Here is a 27,868-nt window from a genome sequence, read left to right as displayed (position 1 = left end):
TTTAAATAAAATATGCAGGAAAGAGTAATCAATATAATTAAATTATATACTTTTTATTTATTATGTTTATCATATGTATATATGTATATAAATTATATAAATATCCTTGCGTGCTTTATCATTTGGCATAAAATTGCTAGAAATGATTAAATCGTCAAATTTATGAAATGTATAATGTCATAAATAATTACAATATTGTAGAAAAAAAATAAAAATAGATGATAATGAGAGGTATGTCTGTCACACTCCAAAATAAAAATTATAATAATAAAAGATAAATATATATAGCACCACAAACACTCCGTATTCCTTATAGCTTTTTCACACATGTACACACAAATGGTATTCATGTCGATTAGGTATACAGTTGCAAATGTTTATAAAAATTACTTTGTTAATTATAATTATCTCAGGGAGGGGGGGACAAGAATTTGCTTTCATGGCTTCCTGTCACGGTACTGACACGAAGTTTCCATCATTGACATTTCTGGCAGAAAAAGCTAGAAATTTCACAAATCGTAGAAGTTTTGATTTTTAAGCGTCGCAACCTCTCTTGGCATGTATCCATAGACATAGTAAATATAGACTGAGCGTCCCATTGAATAAGCTGAAGCTTGCGAAGAGAGAAAGAGAGAGAAGATTTAAGAAGACTTTCTTTCTCTGTCTTGCACCATCGTAGAAGATAAGAATCGTGCCTGCAGTACTACACAGGCCGTGATTCTCCCTTGTCACGGTGGTAAGACAGAGAAAGAAAGTCCTCTTAAATCTTCTCTGTCTCTCTCTTCACAAGCTTCAGCTTATTCAATGGGATACTCAGTCTATATTTACTATGTCTATGCATATATCTATGCGTCAGATATACGGGACCTACAGTTTAACGCCGACTCCGAGACGGCTCTGCAGAAAGACGCTTGTGTGACAAGATACTTCTCTCTCAAGGAAAAGGGGGGCTGCCGCTTCTTTCGAGAGGTGGAGATCCAACTAAAAACCAACGGGGCTTGGATGGATTTGAACTAGGGTTTTCAAATCACCAGAGCAGCGCGCAACTCTGCACCGCGATCGCCACAATACTTTGTTAATTTATAACATTTATAAAACTTGCATATAATACTGCGTTTATCTAATACATGTCTAAATACATGTAAGCTGCATATGGAACGGCATCAAAGACATGCATTGAAATGTAAATCAGATAAAAAATAAAATTAACAAAGTTAATATATTCCTAAAATTTAAGGCCTTCTTGCACTTTGTGCATCATCTCTGCGGATTTGTGCAATGATGCAAGCTCGTTGTCTGTTAACTTCTGCTGAACGATATGCGTGACGCCATCTTCACCCAGCGTGCAAGGTAAAGATAAGAACACTTCTTCATCAATTCCATGATGACCCTAAAGATTGAATGCTATTTTCAGACGAATAAACTCCTCGTGTCTTACAATTAATTAGAGAAATATTTAATATATTAATGTACTTCAATAAACAATTAGTATATAACTATAATACATTAATATTTACATACATAACAAAATTTTACTATATATACACACATATATAAATAATATATAGAAAAGGAATTTATTTTGTCAATTGTATAGAATTTTTTAAATTATTTTAAAAATACAAACTAAATTAAAAATTATATTAAAAGGTAAAAAAAATTAATAAATTTGTAAAAAAACGAAATAGTTGATAATTCTCCAAGAGTATAATTAACGAGGCATGGAAATATACGTATAGTTCAATGAAATTAAAATTGTATTGATTGCAAAATATGTTAAATACTGTAAGTTAGTGTAGTAGAAACCCATATTGTCGACTTACGGTAACCAACGTGGACACAGCGTGCACTTGATTCGAATTCCTTAATATAGCTGATGCAAGTTGCGACGCACTGAGACCTATGGCCCATGAGGTGTAGCCTTTTAGTTTGATTACTTCATACGCACTTTGTACCACCTGCTTGTGCAACTCATTCCAATGCTCCTCGTCTTTATCAGTGCCCACGTGCTCGTTCAAATCACGCAAACGTACTCCGGCAACGTTGACGCCAGACCATACAGGCACTGATATAAATACAGAAACAAATATTTCATATAATTACAACACTAAAATTATTATATTTTATTAATGTATATATACATATACGTATTTGTTTATTTAAATTCCATTAAAATTGTGGCTAAAAAAAAGCTATATTTTTAAATTGTTTGATTTAACCGTCGAAGATCTAATTATTCTAGTTAAATCGTTTTTTTTACAAATTTATTAATTTTTATTACCTTTTAATATAATTTTTAAACTAGTTTATATTTTTAAAATAATTAAAAATTCTACAATAAACAAAATAATATTCCTTTTCTATATATTAATTATATATGTATATATTATGTTTACTTAATTTTGTCCGTCTATTACAATTTGATTATTTGAAAAAGATTCTACATACCACTGGTATCGCCATGTTCTCCGATAATCCAGCCGTGGCAAGATGTCGGTGCGACATTGAGTTTTTGCGATAACAGAAAGCGGAAACGAGCAGAATCCAGGTTCGTACCACTGCCAATAACTTTGTTCTTTGGCAGGCCGGAAAGTTTCCATGCCACATATGTCAAAATATCCACCGGATTGGAAACGATAAGGAGAACCGTGTTCGGGCTATATCTGACTAACTGCGGTATAATGCCTCTGAAGATGTCGGTGTTACGTTGAACCAAGTCTAATCTGGTTTCGCCTTCGCGCTGACGAGCGCCCGCTGTCACGATGCAAAGACTCGAATTTGCAGTCGCGGCGTAATCAGTGCTGGCGTTCACTTTTGCGTTCTTCATAAACGCACTCCCATGTTGCAAATCTAACATCTCTCCTTTTAGTTTGTCCGCCATCACGTCGATTAATACCACGTCGCTCGAAACATGCTGCAATGATATACCGAATGATGTAAGTTCGCACGTACCTACGTGTGTCCTTGCAATTGCATGAATGTAACTTAACACAGTACGATAATTTAGGATATACAATTCTTTTTATTATTATTTACGAAAAATAATGTAGATTAATGAGATTAACTCACGTCCGTCAAAACACTGAAAGCACAGGCCATTCCAACCTGCCCGACACCGACCACTGTGATTTTATTTCTACCGGTTGACATCGGTTCTGTCACAGTAGTTAAAAGTTGAGCCTTCAATGTTGCCATTTTCTGCAGATATCTATGAAAATAATTTAATAATTAGTTATTAATATTATATCTCTATGAAACCTTATACGTTTTACACCGTCTTAAAAAAATTTTTTTATTTATTAATTACAAGTAATAAGGAAAAATAAATCGGTGAAAGTCAGTACTAAAACATTAAAAAGTTATCTATCGTTAAAAACATTCATGTTTAAAAGTTTTCTCTGTCCGCTACTTTTCTTTCTAATAACAGTTGTCTTTTTTGCGACTACGGTCATTAACACGAGTTCATGAACCTCGTTAATAATATCAACTCTAGCTCGTGCCCGAGTCTTTTTTGAGAAGGAACTGTGTCGCGTCGGCAAATGTCATTTCGAGCGACGCGGTTGTAGGGTGTATCATACAGTTTCTACTTGTTGCAACGAATGGTGCGTGCAGTTGTCAGATGGCAGTATAGGTATACTCGGCGAAGATATGCCGGCATTTCCTTTTCAACTATGTGCAAAACGTGTGAACTGCAAAGCGAGAAAACGCGTAGAGAATACGTTGGGTTTTAATTATGCGTCGGTTCGCGGAATCGCGGTCAGACCATTAATCACAGTTCATAATAACGCTTGACCAGCAAGATGTAATCAACGAAAGGCTCGTGCAGTGTTCAGTTCCATTATTAATTTATACTTTGTGCAGGAAGTCAGAAAACGATAAATTGTAACATACCGGTAACTGTACGTAGTGTAGCATGCACGTGTTTTATCGACATACATACATTTTATCGCAGATAAGGAGCACCGGTTGATAACAGTTAGTCAAGCAACAGCATGGAACTTTGACTGTCATGTTAAAAATATTTCTAAACATTGTCGAGTTAGCGGTACTAAATAATTAAGTCTGACCAATTTATGGGAACGAATGTTTCACCAAGTAATCTTGAATTTCTTAAAATGTTACAAATAATGAAGCTAGTTATGAAACGAATTTCATATAGATTTTTAGTTGAACGTTATCACTTTTCTATTGCACGCCGTGAGACCGGTTGATCAAAAAGTATTTTAAGCGATGTGCTTGAAGAGAGTCACTGACCTCGACAAGAATTCTTCCTTCAACACTATTCTTTGACCGTCGAACAGAGACTGAACCGTTGCAGCTGGCGCACCGCTATTCTACTGGACTGACAGTTCAGGGATGTGGATTCGCCAAGGTGACCTTGCCCCCACCTTATATAGCTTCTACGAGCGAGCAATGACGAAATACAATGACATTTCGACGATTATCTACGGTACAGTAAAAGTATTCAAATAAAAAAATGACAATTTCCGAAAATTTTAAAAACTCTAAGTAGCACGTGGATCCCGAATTGTCATATTAAAGACAGAATACTTCGAACTGTTTCGAAGAGGGAAACGTGACATTGCGCACGCGTAATATGACGCAACTCACGCACGGTAAACATTCACCATCGATCCCCAGCTCGGCGAGACTTCCTTCCTATGAATCTTCCCTTTTGACCAATCATGAGGTACTAGGGGACGTGGAGAGTGGGGCAAAAGTATTTCTGGAAGCAATACTCAAGTCGTGACTCCCGCGTTTTATAGCAGGGATTTTTATGGCTATCGGTAAAGTTAAATTCGGTCACGCTTAGAAGATATAAAATAGGCACAAGCAACCATTAGTTAAAAAGAACAAAACTTGATGAAAATATTATCTGTCTTTAAAGGTTCAAAAAAATTTGCAATTTAATTTCAGTATTGCAAATAAGGAAAGTGCCAATGAGCCACAGCAGATATTTGCTATAGGACTTTATTATTTCAAATATTTAACGCTGAAAAATTAAATATTAAAAGAAACGATATTTTATTCTGTTTCAACTAAAGAGCAATTAAAAGTTAAAAAGAACAAAACCTGATAAAAATATTATCTGTCTTTAAAAGTTAAATAGAGTTGCAATTTAATTTCAGTATTGCAAATAACGAAAGTGCCAATGAGCTATAGCAGATATTTGCTATATAAGACTTTATTATTTCAAATATTTAACACTAAAAAATTAAATATTAAAAGAAACGATATTTTATTCTGTTTTAACTAAAGAGCAATTGAAATTCGAAAGATGTTGTAAGCACTGTTATCGCAAAGTAATAATTTGCAATATATTCAACACAAGATTATCGATATCTGTGAAGATGATTAACGAAATATGATTAATGACAGCATTTGGGATGGTTAAAATAAGATTACAGTTGAAGGTAGATCAAAGATTGTATCGCCGATATATCCATACATTAAGTAAGCGATAATTTTCATGAACGCTGTAAGTAAAGATGAATCAGACTGACACCAGTTGCATGTAGTCTGACGCAACCTTCGCCGAACGGTTGTAATGTTATTCGCGAGAATGGTATTGATTCATTTCGGAATTTCTATAGTTTATTCAAGTGACTCGAATATGGCGTTCCCGCTTCCTCTCATGTCCTACACGTGTTCTTATTACGGATATACCTGCTGCCCACTCTGAAACGACTATAGCTATATTTAGCAGAGAGAGAGTAAAGACACTTCATTCATTCAATTTCGTTACACAAAATATTTCACAGTATTGCACCGCGTGACATACCAAAGCTTACTGCCAAGCACAATACTCGTTATCTTATAAATAAATTGTTACTATTCGAGGAATTAAATTAGCTGTTAAAGAAGAAATGAAAATTTGTATATGAAGACTATAAAAAAACAGCCTTATAACAGTTCAAATGACGATTCGAAATAGTCTCACAATACGGTAGAAATATTTTACTGTTGGGGGAACAAAACAATTTTGTTGATATCATTAATCAGGATCGACATGTATCCCTCAATTAAATTAGAAAAGGTGATCTTTTAATAAAATATTTATCTTTATTAAATTTATTTGCATTAATTTTTTATGGAATAAGTATTCAAAATTTCTCTCATTAATATTATTATTTTCTTCATAATGATTTCAGGAGGCAAAAGTTTTTCGCCGAATCCTACTGAATAACTGTCAATCTTGGCTCAGATCGGTCCATTGGTATAGAATTGTATAAGGAACATACAGACCGACAGAATTTCACTTTTATATATATATATATATAAAACACGAAGTATACATAAAATACACAAGAACTTGAATTGCGTGTTCTTATTTCTCTACAGCGGCTGAAGGTTGCAATAGCCGGGCGTAGGTTCGTGACAAAGTTGTGAGGGACATATGATTGCGGCACCAATACAAAGATGGTACACACAATTACGAACCCGACAGCCCGAAGAGTCAACAGTCAACGTCACGGAATTAGTATCACCTTGTGTACCAGAGGCAACCAACTTAATGTACCGCGGTCCTTTTGCTTTGCGCGTACATATTTATCGCTTCTGCGAAACGAATAGTCCATTACTATCCCGAGAGTACGCGCATCTCCGTTAAAGAAAAAGAGGCTGTAAAGGCCTCGGACGCTCGAACTTTAACACTGGATGGTGTTAACGGCATTGTCACTACAATATTACGGCATCTTGCATCATTTTAATGGGCGCGCGGACATCTGCCATTTGCGCGTATGATGAATTTACCAGTGATAGCATCTTCGGTTGTTCTGTTCGGTTGCAATTTACGCATGTCTAACAATAAGCTGATGGAGCTGATACATTGTTCAAGTTCTTTCGCGATAATAATAATATGAATGACAATTTTTCTTTATCTCATTATTTTAATAATTATATTCATGTGCAGATTAAGTCCTCGAAGATAAAACATAAAGCTGAAATTTACTGGGTATAAGACATACTTTGTTACAATCGCGTGATTATGCGCATGTACGTATTATCACACGCTGAGAAGATTTTTGTCGAAAATGAAATTTCATGAAGATCAACATTCGTATTCTTTTACTATTACCATTTAGCGCGGTATTTTCATGTGCACACACGTATACTCGTTCCGTGCCGCTCGATGATGCAACGTTAATCTGCAGCATCGGAACGCATCGCGTTCTCCAAAATGTGACCACTCAGCCAACGAGTGCTATATGTAAAACGGCGCAATCATCCGCATAGTAATCATCCTTTAAAATATGCGGAATGAGGTGCATTGCAACGTCCTGCTGCGATTTCCATAAACAATGTGCACAAAGTGCCCGCACGATTTGCCCCGCAGCCGACGAAATCAAGTCGAGGGAAGCGGATGTGGATCCTTAAAACCTTGAGTGAGATGAAAAAAGGAGAAAAAGTGGGAAGGACAGGCCTCATAATAGAGCAATTTAATAAATTGTCGAGCGTGGCAATTAGGACGGTGTTAGGGATCAGCAACGAGAGATCTTGATATGGTAATTACCGCGGGATAATACATGTACATTCGTTAGGCGACCGCCATATAGTATGTGTGTACCAAGCATTCGGCTACGTTTGCACGTCAGACTCACGAATATTTCGGTTCTTTTCCCGTGACGTGATTGTAAATTATAGCTCGTGAGCAAACGCGTTCGCCTTCGCGAGGAACCGCTCGCGGATACGAGAGTACGTTAAGGCCCGGTTTTTCATTTTCTGCTTAACTGTTAACCAGAGGTTAGTCGAGTCTCCACGTAGAAAAAAAAAGAGTATTCTTCCTTTGAAAATATATTTAATTTCGACGTGAAAATCTTGAAATGAGATTAAATTACCTTGCGGAAAGTGAGTAAAATCTCGAGAGTCTGACCTTGCGAAAGTCTTTAGTCATTATGTTTCGGAGCGAATTAGCAAGCGCACAACGCGTTGCGACAATTCCTGCAATCACGTCGTTAAATTGCGAGAAGTCTGATATCTTTGAAAATAATAGTGTCAGCATTTTGTGGCGCGATCGTTATTTAACTTGCATTATTCAATTGAAAGCTTGACAGCAGGAATTATAAGAACAAATTTATAACTGTTTAGCTAAATTAATTATTTTTCGTGTGATGTCCAAAAAAGAAACATTACTATTAATATGTGTCGAAATACGATGCAACAAGAAAAAATACTAAATTTAATTTCGCAAAAATCAATCACACACATACAAAAGATACAATTTGAAATATATTTTTCTAAATTTTATAACAATTGAAACTTCTAATGAATAATTAAAAGAGTCTCTAAAGCTACGGTTCTGTCAATGAGCTAAATCTGGTACTTGTCGGCAGTTGCTTTCCCATGCCCAATACCGCGGGTGGTCGTCTTCGACGAGTGCGTTAAAAGTGCACTCACGCGTGCGGCCGACGAAGAAGAGGGTCAGGGAAGAAAGACCAGAAAGAGAAAGAGAGAAAAGAGAGCTCGAGCGAGTGGTTGCAATAAGTGATTCCCCGTAACTATAAATAAACGGCGATACGCGTCCTGGACGGCTTTGCTTGCCCATAAATCTCGAATCGGGGCATAATCGCATAATCGCCAAAGCAATCTGGAATCCGCCGCGGATCAAGGCGGATCTGCCCGCGTGTCCGGGTCTCGCCGGATCTTCCTGATGAGGCTCAACGTTGCCTCACGGACGACGGTAAAGTAAAAATCTATCCATTCTCATCGGTAACTCAGGATTCTGTTATAAATCAGTCTCCAATGTCGAGACTTGTTGCCGCAGTAAAATTAGTCGCTTTGCGATACGTACGTGCAAAAATTAATATCCCTACTCTTACTATATCCTTGATATCATAACTCGCGCAATTAAAGTGATCCTTGTCGAGAAAAAGATGTTTTTTCACAATTTTATAATGCAAAATAATCTGGTTCGATATCTGAAAAGATACAATTCATATTGACTTGTTTTGTGGAAACAGAGCAATGTTACAAAATTTATTTACGCTCCGTTAATCACAGTGCTACATAGTAATACGCACAGTTTTACTGGGAATCACTCATTATTGTCCAGGAAAAATGCACTGAAATATCGTCGGCCGCAGTCTTCTATTGATTGCCAGATAAGTGGAATCGAGATGAGACAGAGTGGTATTGCACAATCACACTTAACGTGTATATGCACTTTCGTGGTATATTCCAGTGAGGTTAAATTATAGTAGGGTTGAGAAGTAACTCGTTACTTGTAACGAAGTTACAGTTACAGTTACTTCTTTTTGGCAACTCTAACTTAACTTATACAATACACTTACAATATAATAAAAGAAATAATTTATGTTATCTAATATTTTAAATATTTTACACTCGAATTATGTCCCCCTGTCCCTGACTATCCGAATTCCTGCCTACCCGTATTCCGATCTATAGACCTACTTATCCAATTTCTACCTACCCGTGTTGCAACATAATAAACTTACAAATCTTTAACTAAACGCGACGCGATTTTCTAGGGGTTTGACTTGGAGTTTAACGCGCCCGCGGGATTTAATAGGGGTTTCACTCTCGCACATATGCGAGAATGTATGTATATAGAAGCATAACCCACCCGAATTGTAACAAATCAAAAGAAATCAAAGTATATTATACTTCATACAGCACCTTACTTAGGTACTCCATCAGAGTGGCCAGGATTGACCACTTACCTCGTCGTATTTAGTCCTTCGTTGGGCCAGATTGGACATACCTTTCGTTGCTCCCGGCCATACAATCTGGTCATTTTGACCAGAGATCAGGAAGGAAGAAAACTCCTTCCATAGTCGGTTATCGTAACCGACAAATATTTCGTACGGTTCGAATACACGAGTGTCGATCGTATTTAAATTAAACTACGGTTACGTCGATATGAAATATCGACTGACCTCTTTCGTACTATTTGCCGTAATAAAAAAGTTTTTTACTCACCGACCCGATGCGCAACAGCGGAGTTTCACTACGTCGATCCTGTAACAGACAATTATAAAGTTCATATTAAAACAGAGTATTCAAGAAAATGAATATTAAAGAAAATAATTTTTAAATTATTGAAAACAAACAAGAGAAAGATTAATTTTATACAAAAGAAAAAATACTTACCCTAAAGTTGCTCCGCCGGTGCCTGATGCCTTCCCCAGGTCTCCTCCTCCACTCAGGTTGTCTTCTTGCACACTCGCGAAAACACAAAGACCGTTCGCGCGATTTTACACTTTGAAAGTCTTTAGTCCAATTACACAAACGGCACTCCCGAACGCGACGCGACACGACGAATCGCCGCGCGCGGTTGCGATTCGTTTAAACTGGCGAAATAATAGCGAAATTATTCGTCAGTCCTCGAAAGTTCGTGCTGAAATGAACAAAATCAATTAATAAATGTGCTCTCTAAAAGTCAATCGGTGGATTATCACTGCAAACAGTGAATCGATTCGTTATTTTCAGTAATAATCCACCGATTAACTTTCAGAGAGTGTTAGGCCTGGTTTATCATTTTCTGCTTAACTGTTAATATGGAAGTTACTCGGCTCTCTATGCTTTTCTATATTATTATCTAAGAAGAGACAGAGAATCGATTAAACTATGGTCAGCAGTTTATTAGAAACTGAAAAATCGGGCCCAAATAGTGCAATGGGTACCTTTGGTTGTCCCGTCTTTAGAGTATGTACTCTCTAAAATCAATCAATGGATTATCACTGAAAACAGTGAATACTCACTGATTCAGTAATAATGTACTGAATGATTTTTAGAGAGTAACTCTTCGGGGTACTTAAGCCCCTCCACCACGACAAGGTAGTACCCGAGGAGAGGATTATCGACAAAAAAAAACCGTGCAATTACATATGTGTATATTTAGGAAAATGAATATTGAGTGAACATAAATTAGGTTTGCTATTCAATGCACGACGTGAGAGAGATTCATCCGAGTTTGATCGTTAAAAAAGGTATTAGCGCTTGTGGATATATCGAACCTAACTACAATAATAATATAAGGCTAATGTAACGCCAATGTTACGTATCAATAATTGCACGGTATTGCATTTACATTATTTCCCAATACTACGCCAATACTTTGTGCTATCCGGGCTTTATTGACACTTTATATTATAATTCAACTACAGATTTAATATTTTAATTAAGACAAAACAAAATTAAACAATCTATAATCTCATATTCTTTTCAATAATATGTACGTATATGTAGATTATTTAATTTGAAATAAATCTCATTCAACTATTCGATCGATTGTTAAATTAATTTTTAATCCTGCCACCCATAAACATTTTATTAAAATATCTTATTTCACGAGTATATTTCGTTGCAAGAAGTTATAGCATACAATATTTTATGAAGATATGCACTGATATAAAAATCGGTGTCGAACAATCCACTGCTAGTGGCGTGATTTCGCGCCATTAATCTTTCCCCGACAATTAACCGACCGTAACGCAGCCGGCGGCTATTAATTGCAATCAAAACGTTGTATCATACAACCGGCTGATACGGAATTTAATCTCGTGCATATTCGGAGAAAAAACATCTTTAAAAATCGCACCAAAACTGTTGGTGTATAAACAATAAATGTGTATACATCTGTGCATCATCGCAGCTTTATTCCGACGATGATTATTAGCATACATAAAATTTGTGCAATCCTCTCTCGTGGATTGGACTGTGCATGTTAAACAGGTTAGTAAAAAAGGTGAGGCAGAATAAATGTGGCTCGTTTATCAGGCATGTCTTCGATCATGTGTGTTCTATCTTTTTCCGGCAGATGCCGGGAACATTCAGTATTTTTCTCATTGAAAGAGATGAGACCATGCTGATTAGAAGTTCGATTCTAAAAGTTCCAGAGCAAATATTGAACAAGAAACTTGGATACGAATAAGGTGCGACGCTAATCGTTTTACCAAGTGATATAGAAACATATTATATACACAAAATAATTTAATAAATCTTTTATTTGATCAAGTACGGTTATTTCAAGCTTAATAATAAATTATAACTAATGAAGAAAGAAATAGAACAGATTAGGAACAATACGAAATAGAATGAGAGTACCGTAAGGAAGGGTAGAGAGAGGGGGGGGAGGAAGAATACGGCAAAAATTCTCCAGTGGCGAACTTATGAAAAAAGAGAGATCGAAGAAGGGCCGCGCCCGTTGATTAGCGGATATCTTAATTACTGATTGGCCGCGCGGACTAATTAAATCGTAACTCAATCAGGAGTCCGACCTGCCTTCTGCGCCATGGCGATTTTACGAGCGTGTACGCGCGGTTTGGGGTCCCCACATACATACATCGGTCGCTGATGGCGTATAGATGACTTTAAAGCTTTGAGTAACGCACTCCAACTACACCCTACCCTGCCCCTTTTACATATTCCCTCCACCGATCTTTCTCGCGCGGCAGTGTCTCTTTTTACCTCGCCTTCTCTCTTTGTACGCCTTCCTTTTTTCCATCGGCGACCTCCTTGCTCCGAGGCTGCTTCGACGGCATTATATTCGCATGGAATAAAAAGTATAAGTAATTAGTAGTACCTACCGCCGCGTCTCCTGCCCGTTGAGCAATGTCCTCCGGTTCCTCCCACTTTTCATCCGTATAAACCACTCGGGACATGAATTTTCAATAGCAGATCATGCAGATGCGCTTTCGTACTGGTGTACGGGCATCTTTCATCTTTTTGCATGTGTGAGATGCGGGCCCGTGAATTCTTGATGCAAGGACCAAAGCCTGTATACTGCTCGTTTCGCATTTTAACAGCAAATTTAACAATATAAATTCTTATTTCGTATTTACATCTGAATTGCAATATTCTTATTATAATGAAATAACTTCCGTTATCAGACGGCCGTGATCAATACTAGCCATGCGGGTAAGAAATTTTATATACGCGTACAATAACTCGCACTTCTTTTTTCCGCAATACTCGAGTAGGATAGCAATTAACTTGCGAGTCAATTATAACTATAATTATCGTGGATCCCAAGAATTACGTTGGATCCAACGCACCTGCAGTGCATATTTTGCACATACATATATAAAAATACATATTACTTGCAAATATTAAAGTCATCCAACTTAAACTACGAGAATAAAGAGTTAATTATGTAAAAAAAAATATTTAATACGAAATGCTTGAAATTTCTAAGGATTTACTACTATTTTACATTTTAAATCACTGTTTCCTTGATCTACGGGTCCGAAAACAAAATAAATTAAGTAAAATGTATAATGCGTAAATCTATTATGCAATTAAAAGAATAAAATCATATAATTGTACGATAGAACAAGATGCATTAGTGAAACAAATGTTTATCTGCTATTATAGTCTTATGAAATTCATTGTAATTACAGAGAATATATTCTCTCATAAGAAACATACGATATGAGTAGATAATCTTTATTTATTTCATTTTTATGATATTTATGTTATTTAATTCATATTTGAATTCCATCAAACAAGTTTTTATAATTATATTAAAATAGGACGAAGAATTCCAAAGTAAAACAGCTTCGGATTAACCATTCCTTTTAACCTATAAATGTAAAATACATTTAAAATATATGTGTACAAGAGTGTAATTGTACTATATATTTAAACAAATAATTACGTAGTCGCCAAAAAATAATTGTAACAAAATCAGGTTAATTTTTTTACATATATCCTATCTTTATAATATCTTAATATCTTCATATAAACTTCTATTAAGACAATAAAATACAATTACCTTAATCATTATGTTGCGTGCCATATATCTTATCCTCCCTAGAAAAGTTGATCTTGAGAGATAAAATAAATAAAAATAGATTTTAGTCTTAATTCTTTTTTTCTTACTCAAAATTACTTTGGCGGGTAGTGTCCATCCTTATCCCGTGTACCACTTGAATAATCCACTCGGTAGACGTGCGATGCTAGCAGGAAGATCCAAATATGTGTACTTCTCATTGCGATGTTTGACTGTAGAAGCATTTTTTCTTATTTCGTCACAAATTGTTGGCGATAATGAGAAGACAACGAATAACAGAGTCATAAATATCATGACATTTTTCATTTTTGGAACTCGGAAATGTCAGTCAGATCAGGAATAAAATTAATGCGTTGATTTTAAGAATAAATTCGTAGCAATTCGTAACTAAACGTTCAACTATTCCACAAAGATTAATACACACATGCGACTAGGTCCCCTTTATATATTGGCTATTTATAATTACGCCTTGACCATTACGTAAATCGTTTAACATCAATATTTTCATTGCCAATTGTACTCAATGCCGACCATAAAAGAGACGTAATTAACCACTTTTAACGGGACTAGAAAAAGTTATAGACTTTAAGGATATTATCAGTATCACTACATATAACACGAATACATCAGTTTTTACGAAATAACGAAATTATATATATTAAGATAAATATGTAATATTTATTGCCCTGTTTTTTATGTCTCTCATTAAAGTTTATTACATTTAAGCTTAGATTACTAAATTTAATAGTGAAACATATCTTGTACGCGCAATTTACTGGTACAATAAAAGAACTTCGTTAAAGATACTATCTTAATTAAATGATTATTAAATATTACTGTAGTAAGTACGTAGAAAGATACACTGTGGTTAGAGAAACGAATATTTGGAAATTGAAATTGTTAGTAATTTATAAAAATAAAAATGTTTTTTTTATATATTGGTTTTTATATTATGTACGTCATTCGCATATTTCTTGTTTCCGAAAGACATTCAAATACGGTGACGCCAATCGTCAGAAAAAATCTTTATCATTCAATGATATTCTTATAGAAAAAAATAACTATAAAAATAATATATTTAAATTCTTGAGACTTTTTCATGAAATAAATTGTCATTCACACATAAATAACGTAACAGTCTATGTGTTAAACTAATTTCTTAAAACAAATGCTTTAGCATAAAAACACAAAGAATAGAAAACCGGTAGCAGATCAATAAACGTGGAAGAAATATAAATAAAAATTCTCAATAGAAACACAATTATAAATATGGCTCTAGACCTCGTGTATATATTGAGAACACTTTGTCACTGATATTCAAGCAGCAGTAACTGCACTGTTCAGTAAACGAACGTCTTAACTAATGTGGAGGATGGCAGAGACAAAAAGCGTGATATCAACATACGTGAATTTTGTAACAAATTGGTGGGTATCGTTGGCCACTAGAGCCACGCGAAACCGCCCCTCTTTATATTTATAATAGCAATCGTTTCATCATCTCGATCGCCTTTAGCGGGCCGGTTAACTGCTCCATACACGAAGCAATTAATTACGCGTAGTCTGCATTAATCTTTGCAAATTGGGACCGAAATCTTCGGTGTACGCCCTACAATTTATAGCGCTACCTGCTCTGATCACGCAATAAAACCAAACTGTCCTATAAAACAAACGCAGATTTCTCTTTTCGGCTGAATAGTCGAATGATAGAAGATAAGGTCTTTTGTCACGGAATCTTTCTGTACCTATTTATGGTATTTCGAAGTAACTCTTTAACTGATGTAAACTGATATAAATTTCTATTTTTTTTCAAATATAAAATACAATTTACCGTCATATTAATTCTTGAGAGTGTTTAATACTTTAGATTACAATCGAATAAAGTAATTATAAAATCGCGCGACGAATACTTTAATTGCATTTCTTATTTATTCAATGTTGTCGAGGATCAATTTTTGCGCATCATAAATTCTTCTGCAGGATACCGTCAACAATTCTTGCTCCTTAGATGTATACAACAAACGAATAAAGGACTGTACGCCGTTTCTTCCTACTACACATGGTAATGACATAAAAATATCCTTTTCCAGTCCGTGTCGGCAACCCTGAAATTTATTTGACATGGTTGGCCAAGTTCTGACAGTTATTCACCGAAATATATTTGTAATTGACTTGAATATTTCTTTAAATTTATAATTATCTTTATTATGTGGCAATGAATTAATATTATAATTATACAACGCGAGATAACAATTTAAAAATAATTTCGTTACACCAGGATTTGCAGTATCGTTAAACAGAAGTTTAATAGTTCCAATAAGGCTTATCGATAAACCTTCACGAACGTAGAGACAGTAAAACAAGCGCAAGTATTGCGCACTATAGCATCAACAATTTCGCCTGCACAGATTCCGACTGCCCAGCTGTGATAGCCTTTCTTGATGATTAATTCGCTATCGCTATTGACGACTTTCGTGTGTAAGTCACCCCAGGATTCTGGATCCGTTTTTGTGCCGATCTCTTTGTTTATATCTTTTAAAGACATACCCATTACCGCGACAGCAGACCAGACCGGGACTAACATACATAAAAAAATAGGGAATAAATGGGGAAACCAATTAGATTGAATAAAAAAAAATGCGGAAATGTTTGTTATAATTTTAAATATTTTTTACTGCTCATTACCAGAAGCCGGTCCGCTCTCGCCAATGATTAACGCTTGAATCGCGCTTGCTGAAATTCCGAGCTTTTGAGCGATAAAGTACTGAAATCGACAGCTGTCTAGAAATGTTCCTAGTCCTATAACACGATTTGGTGGAAATCCAGACAGCTTCATAGCTGCGTACGACAGAATGTCAACTGCGTAAAGAGATTGGAATAATCATTCGAGTGCCACACTGTACTTATTCGATTAAAATCGATCTATCAGTTATAATGAGTTTAAACGTTGTAGAATATCTTGATAGAGAAACGATTGACACATTATCCAAATGCCAAATAAGATGCCTATCAGCTAATATATGTGTGCAATTTCTAGTATGGCAAACACGTTAAATATAGTAATAAGACGTATACCTGGCTTCGAAAGAATGAGAAGAACGCTGTTCGGCGCGTACTTGGATACGTTCGGAATGACGTCCTTGAAAATTTTCAGATTATGCTCCAGATAATCGGCCGGCTGCTGATCTTCACGAGACTGGCTTCCAACTGTGATCACGCATACCGCTGCGTCTCTGGCACAAGCATAATCTATCGGAGCGTAATACACGCTGCAGGATGATTTATCGTTTATCACAGAATTTTATTTGTTTCCACGTGCTTTTGCGCGAGGGATATTTTTGTGGGGGGGAAAAAATACGAAAACGAGAACCTATTCTCTCGACTTTCAGAGGTCGCGAAAGAAATTAAAATACTTTCGAGTTCTTGCTTTGTCAGTGTTATTATTAATTGCTAATTAATTGTTAGGTACGCGTGCCACTTGTACCTCGTTTATCGCGCAGCATCGCTATGAAATTTAATCAGCCCGCGGATAATCTTAATTTTATTAACATCTCGCGACGTCTCAATGCAGACAATAACGTGCACGAACGTCACCTCCAGCGACCTTATCGCTAATCGCAACCGCGCGATTTACTTATCCGAACGTTAAAGCGCAGTTGTGCCCAGATAATTGCTCGTTACTCGCGGACAGTATAATGACGGTCTCGCTATTTTTCTGCAGACTCCTCCCATCAGGCTTCACCTTTGGTACCGACAATCCTGGGATTGCCGAGGTACGCCGCCGCATGGCTGATGTCTTCTGCTTCCGCCTTAGCGAGATCCTCGTTCGCGTCTATAAGGATCAGCTCGGAGGCGAGGCGCTGCAACAACAACAAAAAATCACAGAGGGATGAACGATAGAACGGGGTAGCAGGCAGAGAAGCTAGAGAGTAATTAACGGCAACTGGTCGCTGCCCGGCGGGCAGTGTTATTATGCGCTTCGAATCGTTACGCAATGAGAGCATCAGGCCGAGTATCGCATTAAGATACGTGCGGGCGCGCGATCAATCGCGCCGTTTGCAAAGTCCCTTAATGCGAGGAATCGTTAAGATCCGATCAGGGAAGAGCGCCGTGGAACGTGTTATTTTCGGGAGGATCCACAATGTTGTGGCCGTCGTTGTTGCTGCCGCCGGTACCCGGTGACACAAACGATGTCTTACGCAGGGCGATAATTCATTCATGAATAATTATAGGACCGGTACCGGCTTCTTCTCGCCGGTTCCTCTTCACGGGGACCACCTTCCGTCCTACCTCCGGCAGCCGCTACAACATTTTCGACCGTAGCGACCGCTTTCTTCATGAAATGTCAAACGAGCATGAAGGATGCTCCGGCGACCCCCTGTCCGCACGTGCTTCATTTTTCTCCCGCAATCATGGGCTTCTTCGTAAATCGTTGTCTATTTGTTTTCCCATGAATTTTTTAGTTTCATTAACGTACCGTACACGAATATCCCAGGGATACCCGGGGACGTCGTAAATGTAACGTTATACGAGTCCGTGAAGTGTGGCAAATGGCGCGGCAAACGAGCGGTATAAGGGACCGCTGGTAATCTATATTCGTTTTTGAACGACGGATCATTAAGCTTCGAGCGGTTCTAATTTGTGCAGACTAATTTGTGGTGTAATGAGATATTCGGACGATCATGTAAATCACCCCGTAAAAGTTAATGGGCATTATTCTCCTAGGACCGTATCGTATACGGACGCGTTTTCGTGGTAATAGCGACGGACGGTGCGTATTAAATATACACTTTACCAAGGCGCTCGCGCCCGAACAGGCGGACGTATTTTCACCTCGGACAGATGGTGCTTTCACACTTCACATTAAGACAAACGCCGGGCTAACTACGAAAGGGCTTCTTAATATATTATGTTGCGCTCTCGCGCTTCCGATCTGTTATTGCACACCACTTAATTATCTTACTTCATCAAGCGTGGCTTCCGAAAGGTGGAGTATCGTGAGCTGCTAAACTGTTGAATAGATCCATCACTTTCATTGTCTCGCAATAACCGTGAGTCTGTTACTTTCACATGCACGTAAATAAAAATTAACATTGTGTACCGCGATATTAGATAGAAATCTAATTAGCATATGCATGGATACGTCGTAATTTAACACGTACGGTCATTCTTTTCTTATAAATAATACATGCACAATTGTCTTCTTTCTATTTTTAATACATGAATATTTGGCGAATTATATCTTGTCCTTTTTTTCTCCTTCTCTTTTTCTGTATATCATTTTTTCGTTAAGTTTCTACTAATTTTAATTAGATTTTTATCTTCCATACTGATCCATATTTAAAGTATTGTACAAATTATTGCTAAAACAGTAGCCATTGCGGATAAGAAATATTATTAGAAGTACATTTTATCAATAGTAAAATGCGACGTGTAGGCAATAACAATTTGATATTTGAAGAATGTCTTCAGTTTCACTATTGTTATAGCTTAAAGACGCGTACAACAATATGAAAATCTCTTCATAAATATGTGCATATTAACGTTCGTGTAGATATGGCCCGAGATATGTGAGCGACGTATTTTTCGTTAAAAGTTTGATCTGGTTCACTTTGCGCAACCTGATATGGGTCGTGTTAATAGGAAGTGTCGCGATAGAACGAGAAGGAACAAGAGGAAGAACGATGCCTGGCATGTACAGTAGTAGAAGAATTTTGGTACAGTGGATTCGCGAGGTGGACCATAGCGGTCTTATTTTCGTACCTCGCGATAATCTCGTTGATGTGATCAGCCATGTTGCGATGTGAGGTGCAGCAGCACGACTCGGTCATATCTTTCGCTTCTTATTTTTCTTCTTCCTGCCCCTCTTCCCGGTTCTTTTTCGTCGTGTCTTTGGTCGCCGAACGTTCCGGGAATCAGGAGATCATGATCATGTCGGATAAGCGAAATTTCGTGCTCCGTAGTTAATTTAAATGATCAATATTAGCTAGAAGTGCGTGTTTTTCATTTTTATAAAAAACTAAGGAAATCATTTGTCATCGTCACGAGAGCCAACAATTCGACCCAGCTTTAAGGAAATCCATGGGTATTAATTCGATACGCAACCTGGACAATTTTCTTCAAAAGCTATTATCGTGTACGGTAACGGGTTCCCTAATATCCTAGTTATTCCCGCACCATTCTGACCTCCTCGTTAATATACATGATAAACTCCACTATATATTATTTAGTCTCTCGACGTACACCATAAGATCGTCCAACGAGAAGTCTATCGTCCGTCAGTTACGCCCTCCGCGTCCCACCGCATGCACACACCATTGTTTGCCCTCGTAAATTTGCGGAAACCAAAACCTAGAATTAGTCGCCCACATTTATTACCCTCTACCGGAATGTACTCAGCATACGGACGTAACGCTGTTGCACCTTGTAACATCGCAAGCCACAATGTGTTCCGTCTAACTGTTAATTTTCCTCCCTGCGGCAACGAAATTATGTCTAAACAATGCAATGATAATATACAGTTTCATTTAGAACGTTACAAACAATTTCATATTTCTCGTATTTCCTGTTATTACATAGTTCAGGACTTGTTAAAGCGGAATAAAAAGATAAGTTTGCACGTACACACAAGTGTCCCCTAAAATTCCCAGAGATCTTCCATTTCTTTTGTGAAATCTTGAATCGACTACCATTATGTAATAACAATACGCGTTTCGCGCAAGAATTTCAAGCGAACCGTGTTATAAAATGCAGTCTCTCTCTCTCTCTCTCCATAGTTACTAACGTAAATCAGTCGGTTAGAGCCGTCCTGCGGGGGCGCATTGGCCGACGTGTAAATGTTCGCGTTACGATCCGATAACGAGCGAAAGGACCGGCCCACTTCTACATCTTCTATCATCTCCTTCCCCGCTATCTCCTTCCCTCTTCCATGTTCCGTACTGCTCCTTTCTACAACCGAATTCTCTCTTCTAGCCTTCCGTGGGTCATTTGCATAATAGCTTTTTTTGAGCCGGCACACACGTACACACTAACGAGGCCACATTCAGGATTCGTCCTCGTAAACTTGCACGTATATCCTACACACGTCGGTCGGGACATTCCTCGGCACCGTCGTCCTTTGTTGGGTGCACCTCGAGGGTATCTCCCGAGGTTTGCCCCAACGTGGAGCATTATATCTTTAATCCTCGACGAACAAATACGAATTATATGCCCCAGCCATTTGGACACCGGCGCTATGTCTCATTCACTCAGTATCATTGTGGACATGTTTAGATTGACGTATCGAGCGCATTATCGTGTCGTCTGATTGAATAAGGTACAGATCGATTACGCACGTGCGCATTAATCAATATTGATACACCTTTCTCGAAGTGAATAAATGTAGTACACCAATGTGAAGTACATTAGCATTGACGTTGACTTATGCACATCAGAGCTTTTTCTTTACGAAATGATTGACAAAATATACCACTAATATTAAAATATTATATTCTTAAGAGAAGAGAAATTTAAAGAGTGTGCTTAAAGTTATTGCGCTGAATGCAAATTAATTTAGGAATAAATTTTTATACTTGGGTAATGTTTTTCATAAAGGTTGTAAAAAGTAGAACAATTCCTTGGCCGTTATCTGTACGTGTGCCGTTGTGCAACTGATAAAAAATATATGCGCCGCTATATTTTACGTGGTAATAAAGTAATTCAATCGTTGTGATAAAAGTACATCCTATACAAAATTAATGGAACAATTATAGCGGCGTGAAAGGTTAGAATTGGAAAAGAAATGAACACTCCGCTAACTTTGAATAGAATCGCTATAGCGACCGCGACACCCTTGGGCGCACTGCCAACGACGACGACCTTGACACGATGACCATCCACAAGATGTTCCGCCTGTTTCGCCAGTAAAACAGTTACCGTGCTGCCGGCAACCTCAGGTGATTTCCTTCTTGCTTCGGTCATATCCGACACGCTCTTCCGCTTCGGAGTATAACATAAAATAATTTAGACGAACCAAAAGTCGCTTGACATTGTGAACATCTACTGATCGAGACCGCGAAATTTGACGCTCCGTGTTAAAATTTACATAAGACAGGACGCGTCTGGAAAAGCAGACAGTCGAGAAAAATAATTTTGACAGGAGGTCAATGAAATTGGCAACGGATACGTAACAAGTGGATTTAATAAGATGGCCGTATTGGCTCTGTACTGTCGAACGCGAGAGAATTCTCTTTGCCCCTCGTGTCCGACGTACGCTCATAATGTACTATATGTACGAGATGTGAACCTCAAGTTATCTTGTAGCGGGAGATATACAATCCGATTAACACATTCGATCACGGGCGAAAAGATGCTATCGATAAATTCAATCGCGCCGTACAGAATCAATTATAGTCGGAAAGAATGCTCGTTATACAAAAAGGTAAATGCTCCGGGCAGATGTAGAGACGAATCGCCGATTGGACGCGTCGTTCCTACGCTTTTCGTTTTTCTACGGATAGAAGGTCGTAAAATTGATCGACAGCTGCTGCGGAGCCGCACAGGTGGGATGCGCTGCGTTCCTGGAGAGATACTGCCAATTTGTGTTTTATAGGATATTTGAGAAGCGATTCTTAGGAATCGACTTTTTTTATTGCATCCTTATAAACTTTACCAATACAGTTCACTAGTTTTTTTTTTATTATAAAGACGTGATCCTGGTTTATTTTAGCGACCATTCAATTTCTGAGACTAAAAATACACACACATATATATATATATATACACGTGTGTAATACGACTTCACTATACAACAAGACCTAAAGCTAATGTAAAAAAAAGGGTTGTAGTTTAAATTATCCAATCTCCTTTAGCCGCAGCTCTCAACCGTATACTCGCCTCGCACGCAATGGAGATGCATTTTCATCCGCCCTTTCACCTTTCCGCCGTACATCGTTCGACTGCGTAAATCAAAATTCGATCGAGCAAAAAAGAAACGGTAATAAGCTCCGCACGCGTGCAACATTGTGGCGCGAGCTGCATGTACCGTTCGCAAGCAATCTTGCAGGGGAACGCGGCTGGTTTAATTTTCCAGGAAGTCGAGTTTCACTCATATCGTTTATTACGGCGATCGAATGTATGTACGCACGCGGAAACCGGTTGCCAGGTGCAGCATTGCCTTTATTGATGAAGATGCATTCTAGGACGTCGCTCCTTCACCCCCTTCCCTTTCCTCGCTATTTCCGCGCTGCATATCCGCTCGCAGGTCCTTCACGTTGCTCGCTCTCCTCTTTTCCTCAGCCGGTCGTCACTCCTCAATGTCGCTTGTCTCACGTAGAATGCCGCACTCACGCAGCACACTGCGGATGCTGTCGGCACACCGTTGTACCGCCGTCTTTTCCTGATCATTCAGCTTCTGTCGCACTGTGGCGTACACACCTTCCCGACCGAGAACACAGGGCACCGACATATATACATCTTTATCGGTCCCGTGGGCGCAACTCTGCGAACAGAAATTCCTCGATCTTGTTTTCCCCGTCGAGCCAATTGACGCGCGGATAAAAGCGTCTCAGAATTCTTTCGTTCAAGTCGCAAAAGTACAGATTATTTGTGAAAAAGTCACTGTAAAGTCGATAAAATACCAGAAAAAAAACCGATTAAAAACGTATCATTATCTTACAATGATTACACGCAACTTCCAACTTCCTTTCATATTCAATGTCTAACTATTCTAGCAACTAGATTGTAATCAGAGAAACTAACATTATATTTTTATGCAACTAGAGTCTGTCTTCAAAATTGAATGAATACAGTTCTTTGACTTTGGAGTAACAAGAAGTTAAAGTCTGCCTAAACCTATTCAATAATTTTATGGAACGTTAACTTGATTGTATCTCTCACATGTATATACGTCGACACTGGCAATACAGCTTTAGTGTTCCTGACGATGGCATCGACGATCTCGGCGGTGCAGAAGCCGAGAGCCCAGCAGCCCGGCCCTCTCTCGCCCTTCTTCCGATTAAGCTCCGTGTCGCTGTAAACACAGCGCAAAGATTTTATTACTTCCTTAAATTCTCCCGAGAATGTCCCATGATCTTAACCACTGACGTTTTATTTACAGCTTCGGAAATGTCACGCCACTTCTCGGGATCATCCGCCTCGCCCATTCGTGGGTTTATGTCGCGTATCTTAGTACCCGCCACGTGAACGCTCGACCATATAGGAACTATATGAAACGACAGATGTTGGAAGGAAAGAGACGTCGTTAACTGTTAAGTCGTTAACAATATAACTAAAATGCCGTGTGATACTTTCAAACGCAAATGGTATTTGCGTATATAAAAATAATGCTTGTCCATAACATTTATTTAAAAACACCCCACTAGAGCGAGACTCTGATAAATATCATTGCATCGATGAAAAAAAAAAGAAGCTCTTAATAACCGGCGAAATTAGTCAGGTTGTCGCTCAAGTACCAGATGTGTCGCCCTGCGCGCCGATACTCATGCAGTTGATCGACGTGCGCGCCAGCCCCAACTTCCGACTCAGTAAATCCTGAAACCTGCAGCTATCGAGCAGAGTCCCCGTGCCAAGCACTCTACTCGCGGGAAACTTGGACAACTTCCAGGTGATGTACGACATCACGTCGATCGGCTGAGTTACAACTAGTAACACTGCCTTGCAGGCCAATTTTGCGATTGTGGGGACGATCTTCTTGAACACCTCGATGTTGTGCTTCACGTTCAATTCCTCTTCGGCTTTCTTTTCACAAACCGCGATTACTACCACCGCCGAGTCTTTCACCTTGTAGACATCTAAAATGCAGTCGGTTGCAGATCGTAGATTATCGTCAAGTGATGGTTTCTAGATACATCTAATGTTTTACGTTTTAATGTTGCGGGCGCGTTTCCCTGAGAGAGTTAAGGTATAAATATCGTTGTCGAATCTTTGGAGAAAACACGTGGATATTCACGCGAGGGAAGCCGTAACGGGAAATAGCTTCGTTAAGAATCAGATATGCCTTTCCGGGGAACCTCTCGCCGGGGAACGTCTTATTCAACCGCGTAATCGTCAGCTCCTCGGAAGTGTGTGGAATACAAAACGACGAGAAGAAATAAGAAAATTTTCCCCCTTTCGGGAGGGAATCATCATCGGAAGAGAGATGCGCCGATAACGACGGCGGGGAAGACAATCCGGCGCGGTCGGAAAAATAAAGAGTACGGATCCGAGGCAACACCTTCACAAAATGCTTGTAGTAACGCGCGGCAGTACAGCGACTATACGAAAGATACATTTACGACGGAGAGAGATGTTGTTACAGATAACTTGGCAAGCCCGTAAAAAAGTCGTCCCACTTGTTCCAGTAATTGCTACCTCGCACGAGACAAGATCGGAAAGAATCATCCCGCTATCCCGTATAGATACGAATACAGACGCTACGCGTCGCACGCAATGCCGAGAAAAGTCGAAAAAACCGAGACCATTCCCGAGATCAAACGTGGAGCAACTCGATGATACTATCCACAAGATCGACCACACACTTTCCGTTACTGTCCTTCTGGATTCCCACAAAGAATACGGCGCTTTTACAGCCGGCCGCTCGGCGGACGGGGTAACCGCGCTGTGGTACGCACGCTGGAAACAGAAACAGAAAACCGCGCCGTGGAGTCGATCACGGCCGAGATAAATAAAAATGGACGAGATTTACGAGAGTGTCCGTGAAAAGTTCGGGGGAAACGCTCGCCCGGTTCGCCAGCGTATAAGCGGCCGACGATGTAGATGAGACACGAGATTAAAGGACAGGTCCGAGGGAATTTTGGGCCCCCGAAACTCACCGCTAACTCAAAAGCAGCCTGTGTGAAAGCGTTGTTTCTGAATCGCTGCACGTTGACAGAGGACCCTCGACGGGCAACCTAACGGATCGTCGATTTAAGGCGAGCGTTGATCGGAGCCGACGATCATGACACGCCGGTGACGCTCGGTGGACTCATCAGTTCGGACGTATCAATCGGAAATTTCTGGAATTTGTGCCGTGGTGAGCTGTCTCGCACCTAATGCGCGGAAGGCCTACATCGCCCATGGGCGTTCACGATTCGTTGATTCCGTGAATAGAGCACGACGACGGGATCATCCAAAGTGTTAACCGCTGTGACAACTCTTAACACTGGCTTTATCTGACACGGATAATGCGACGAGGCGTTTCTCGTAGAAATGACGTGCGATCGGGGAGCGACGGGGAGAAAAGTACTGTTGAATAGGCGCATTGTGTAATTGTTACAATTTTTATATATCGCCATATCTCTATGTAATATCTAAGACGTGTGTTTTCTTCAGCAGAAAAAGTACCTGACGTGCCAATCACCAGCGGACATCCCAGAAAGATACCAGCGTGCTGAATGTCCTCGGCCTCGGCGGAAGCCTTGTCCAAGTTTTGATCGATCAGACAGACCTCACTTGCTATACGCTGAAGATGAAAAGGAAAAATTTGCGATATGCAACAGTTAATCTTTATGAACGGTATATGTATACTGACCCTCATTAGAATTGCGATAGCGCAAGCCATTCCAACCTTTCTTGTACCGACGATCGAAACTTTAACAGGATGCGGATAAGCGTCGCACGGTCCCAGCTGCGTCGTTATTAAAGCGTTCTTCGTGGTGGTTGTCGTGATCGAAGTTTTATCGACCTATTAAAGGCACGTTGTCCTGTATAGCAACTGCGTCTTTGCTAGGAATCTATACTTATTGTTAATATCAGTAGAAATCTCGCTCTCTCTTTCTCTCTCTCAGATTTGAATTTATTCATTCAACGGGATACGAAAGAGCATTAGCTCCGACTTACGTCGTCACATTTGGTTTCATCTGGCACTTTGCCGTCGGCATTGCTGTCCCCTGGGGTATCGCCCCTTTTAGATATGTCAGATTCTTCGTCAGCCATGCTCCAGTCGTTGCTGTTAGCTCACCGGGCAGCTGCAGGAGCGGTACATTTAATGAGAACACGATCCTACCCGTCTGTGTACTTTGGTAACTATGTATTCGCACCCAGCTCGTTCGAGACGGATTAACGCTTTAGGTGTATCAGCCGCGTCGTTTCATCATCCTCATTACCTCAATCGCGTGACTTCCTTTTCCCTGTGTTATTAACTCCGGGACGGTCGTCGCGGTGGTCGCCACTTCTCAGGGAGGGGCTTATAAACGAACGGCGGTCGAGTCGCTGCGCTTACGCTTATGCAGATCCGGATCGGCCTACGCAGAAACGAGGCATCGGTTTTTCAGGTGAATCGACTGTATTCCGCCGTTATAAGGAAAAGGGAACGTCCGCGAAGAAGAGGTAACCGCGCCGCGAGGAGACTCTGACTGGAAGAATAACGGCGGAACTTATCCGCGCGCTTTGCTGTAAATTAGCCGCAGGTAATCGTCGTGGAAACGCAAGTGAACCCTCGTGCCTCTCGTCGCTCCGGTGTTCCACGCTCCCGCGGCATACATTAGCGAGCGAATATACCTACGTGGATACTCGCGCGTGTGTGTACGCGCGTAAATACTCGGCTGTGCCGGGACCTATTAGTTTATCACAGCGAACGAATATGTTTTTAATGACTGTTCCGAATGAAATAATTAACCTCGTGGCACATACTAAATCATACGTGACTTTCTCGACCGTTTCCGCGCGAGTGATTTCTATTAAAATCCCGAGAATAAGTTTTCCCTTAAAATTAAATACCACCGCCGACTAAGAGAAACAGCTCTGCTGGCTCTGCTGAAGCTATGCGTGAAAATAGCCGAATAACTTTGTTTATCTTTCATCTGTAATTTGCATCAACGTTGATGCGCAGCTTCGTAATTGCGCCTCGATGGAAACGTAAAGAAGAAATTCAAATGTACGACGAATTCTCGTCCAAGTATCGAAAGAAAAGAATCGTCTAATATATCGCGTGCGTGCGAGTGAACGAATGGGAGATTATTAACGTCACCTTGTTATATTATCTCCGAGACAGGCCTAAGGACTCCGGGCAGGTCGGCAAAAAGAAAGAAAGGAGAAAAAAAAACACGCGATGTCATATATCCTTCCGAATGTACGCGTTGAAAGTAACTCCTTGCGCTTGCGATATAACGTTCGAGCGACAATCTTAACCATCTGAAAAGG

General features: G+C 39.3%; 2 protein-coding genes and 1 long non-coding RNA gene across 4 annotated transcripts; all 3 read right to left on the bottom strand.

Annotated features, from left to right (window-relative positions):
- Positions 1-64: 64 nt before the first annotated feature.
- On the bottom strand, positions 65-4,456 carry LOC105564540 (L-lactate dehydrogenase). 2 transcript variants are annotated; one of them, XM_012016982.1, is made up of 5 exons: positions 4,255-4,456; positions 3,070-3,208; positions 2,449-2,914; positions 1,824-2,065; positions 65-1,390 (listed from the first exon to the last, which is right to left on the bottom strand). In XM_012016982.1, exons 2-5 carry the CDS (start codon positions 3,193-3,195, stop codon positions 1,226-1,228), a joined length of 999 nt encoding a protein of 332 aa, XP_011872372.1. In that variant the 5' UTR covers positions 3,196-3,208; positions 4,255-4,456; the 3' UTR covers positions 65-1,225. The 2 variants fall into 2 exon arrangements, with proteins under 2 accessions (XP_011872372.1, XP_011872371.1); XM_012016981.1 differs by lacking the exon at positions 4,255-4,456 and adding an exon at positions 3,588-3,687.
- A 7,075-nt stretch (positions 4,457-11,531) lies between these two features.
- LOC105564539 lies at positions 11,532-14,187 on the bottom strand. Its single transcript, XR_001009129.1, has 3 exons — positions 13,843-14,187; positions 13,736-13,773; positions 11,532-13,543 (listed from the first exon to the last, which is right to left on the bottom strand). It is a non-coding gene; the product is annotated as an uncharacterized LOC105564539 (long non-coding RNA).
- Positions 14,188-15,678: 1,491 nt separating this feature from the next.
- On the bottom strand, positions 15,679-26,965 carry LOC105564552. The gene is made up of 15 exons (XM_012016996.1): positions 26,833-26,965; positions 26,567-26,694; positions 26,259-26,411; positions 26,072-26,189; positions 24,202-24,540; positions 23,834-23,951; positions 23,627-23,759; positions 23,038-23,228; positions 22,665-22,686; positions 21,548-21,727; positions 17,493-17,772; positions 16,826-16,999; positions 16,436-16,609; positions 16,086-16,327; positions 15,679-15,855 (listed from the first exon to the last, which is right to left on the bottom strand). The coding sequence occupies exons 2-15, from the start codon at positions 26,660-26,662 to the stop codon at positions 15,679-15,681; spliced, it is 2,397 nt and encodes a 798-aa protein (XP_011872386.1). The 5' UTR covers positions 26,663-26,694; positions 26,833-26,965.
- Between the last annotated feature and the right edge of the window lie 903 nt (positions 26,966-27,868).

Source organism: Vollenhovia emeryi, unplaced genomic scaffold, assembly GCF_000949405.1.
Source record: "Vollenhovia emeryi isolate VEMERY1.0 unplaced genomic scaffold, V.emery_V1.0 DF939163.1, whole genome shotgun sequence".
In the NCBI taxonomy this organism is placed as follows: Eukaryota; Metazoa; Arthropoda; class Insecta; order Hymenoptera; family Formicidae; genus Vollenhovia; species Vollenhovia emeryi.
This window is presented reverse-complemented; position numbering and strand designations above follow the sequence as displayed.

What these genes read in the sequence shown, in the direction of transcription:
- LOC105564540 (XM_012016981.1), bottom strand. Translation starts at nt 3,658, where the DNA reads ATGCCGGCATATCTTCGCCGAGTATACCTATACTGCCATCTGACAACT. An exon ending in CGCACCATTCGTTGCAACAA is followed by an intron (nt 3,209 to 3,587) that starts GTAGAAACTGTA and finishes TTATTTTCATAG; the next exon opens with ATATCTGCAGAAAATGGCAA. An exon ending in CTTTCAGTGTTTTGACGGAC is followed by an intron (nt 2,915 to 3,069) that starts GTGAGTTAATCT and finishes ATATCATTGCAG; the next exon opens with CATGTTTCGAGCGACGTGGT.
- LOC105564552 (XM_012016996.1), bottom strand. Translation starts at nt 26,662, where the DNA reads ATGGCTGACGAAGAATCTGACATATCTAAAAGGGGCGATACCCCAGGG. An exon ending in CTATCGCAATTCTAATGAGG is followed by an intron (nt 26,190 to 26,258) that starts GTCAGTATACAT and finishes TTTCATCTTCAG; the next exon opens with CGTATAGCAAGTGAGGTCTG. An exon ending in CAGTGTCGACGTATATACAT is followed by an intron (nt 23,229 to 23,626) that starts GTGAGAGATACA and finishes TTCTGTTCGCAG; the next exon opens with AGTTGCGCCCACGGGACCGA.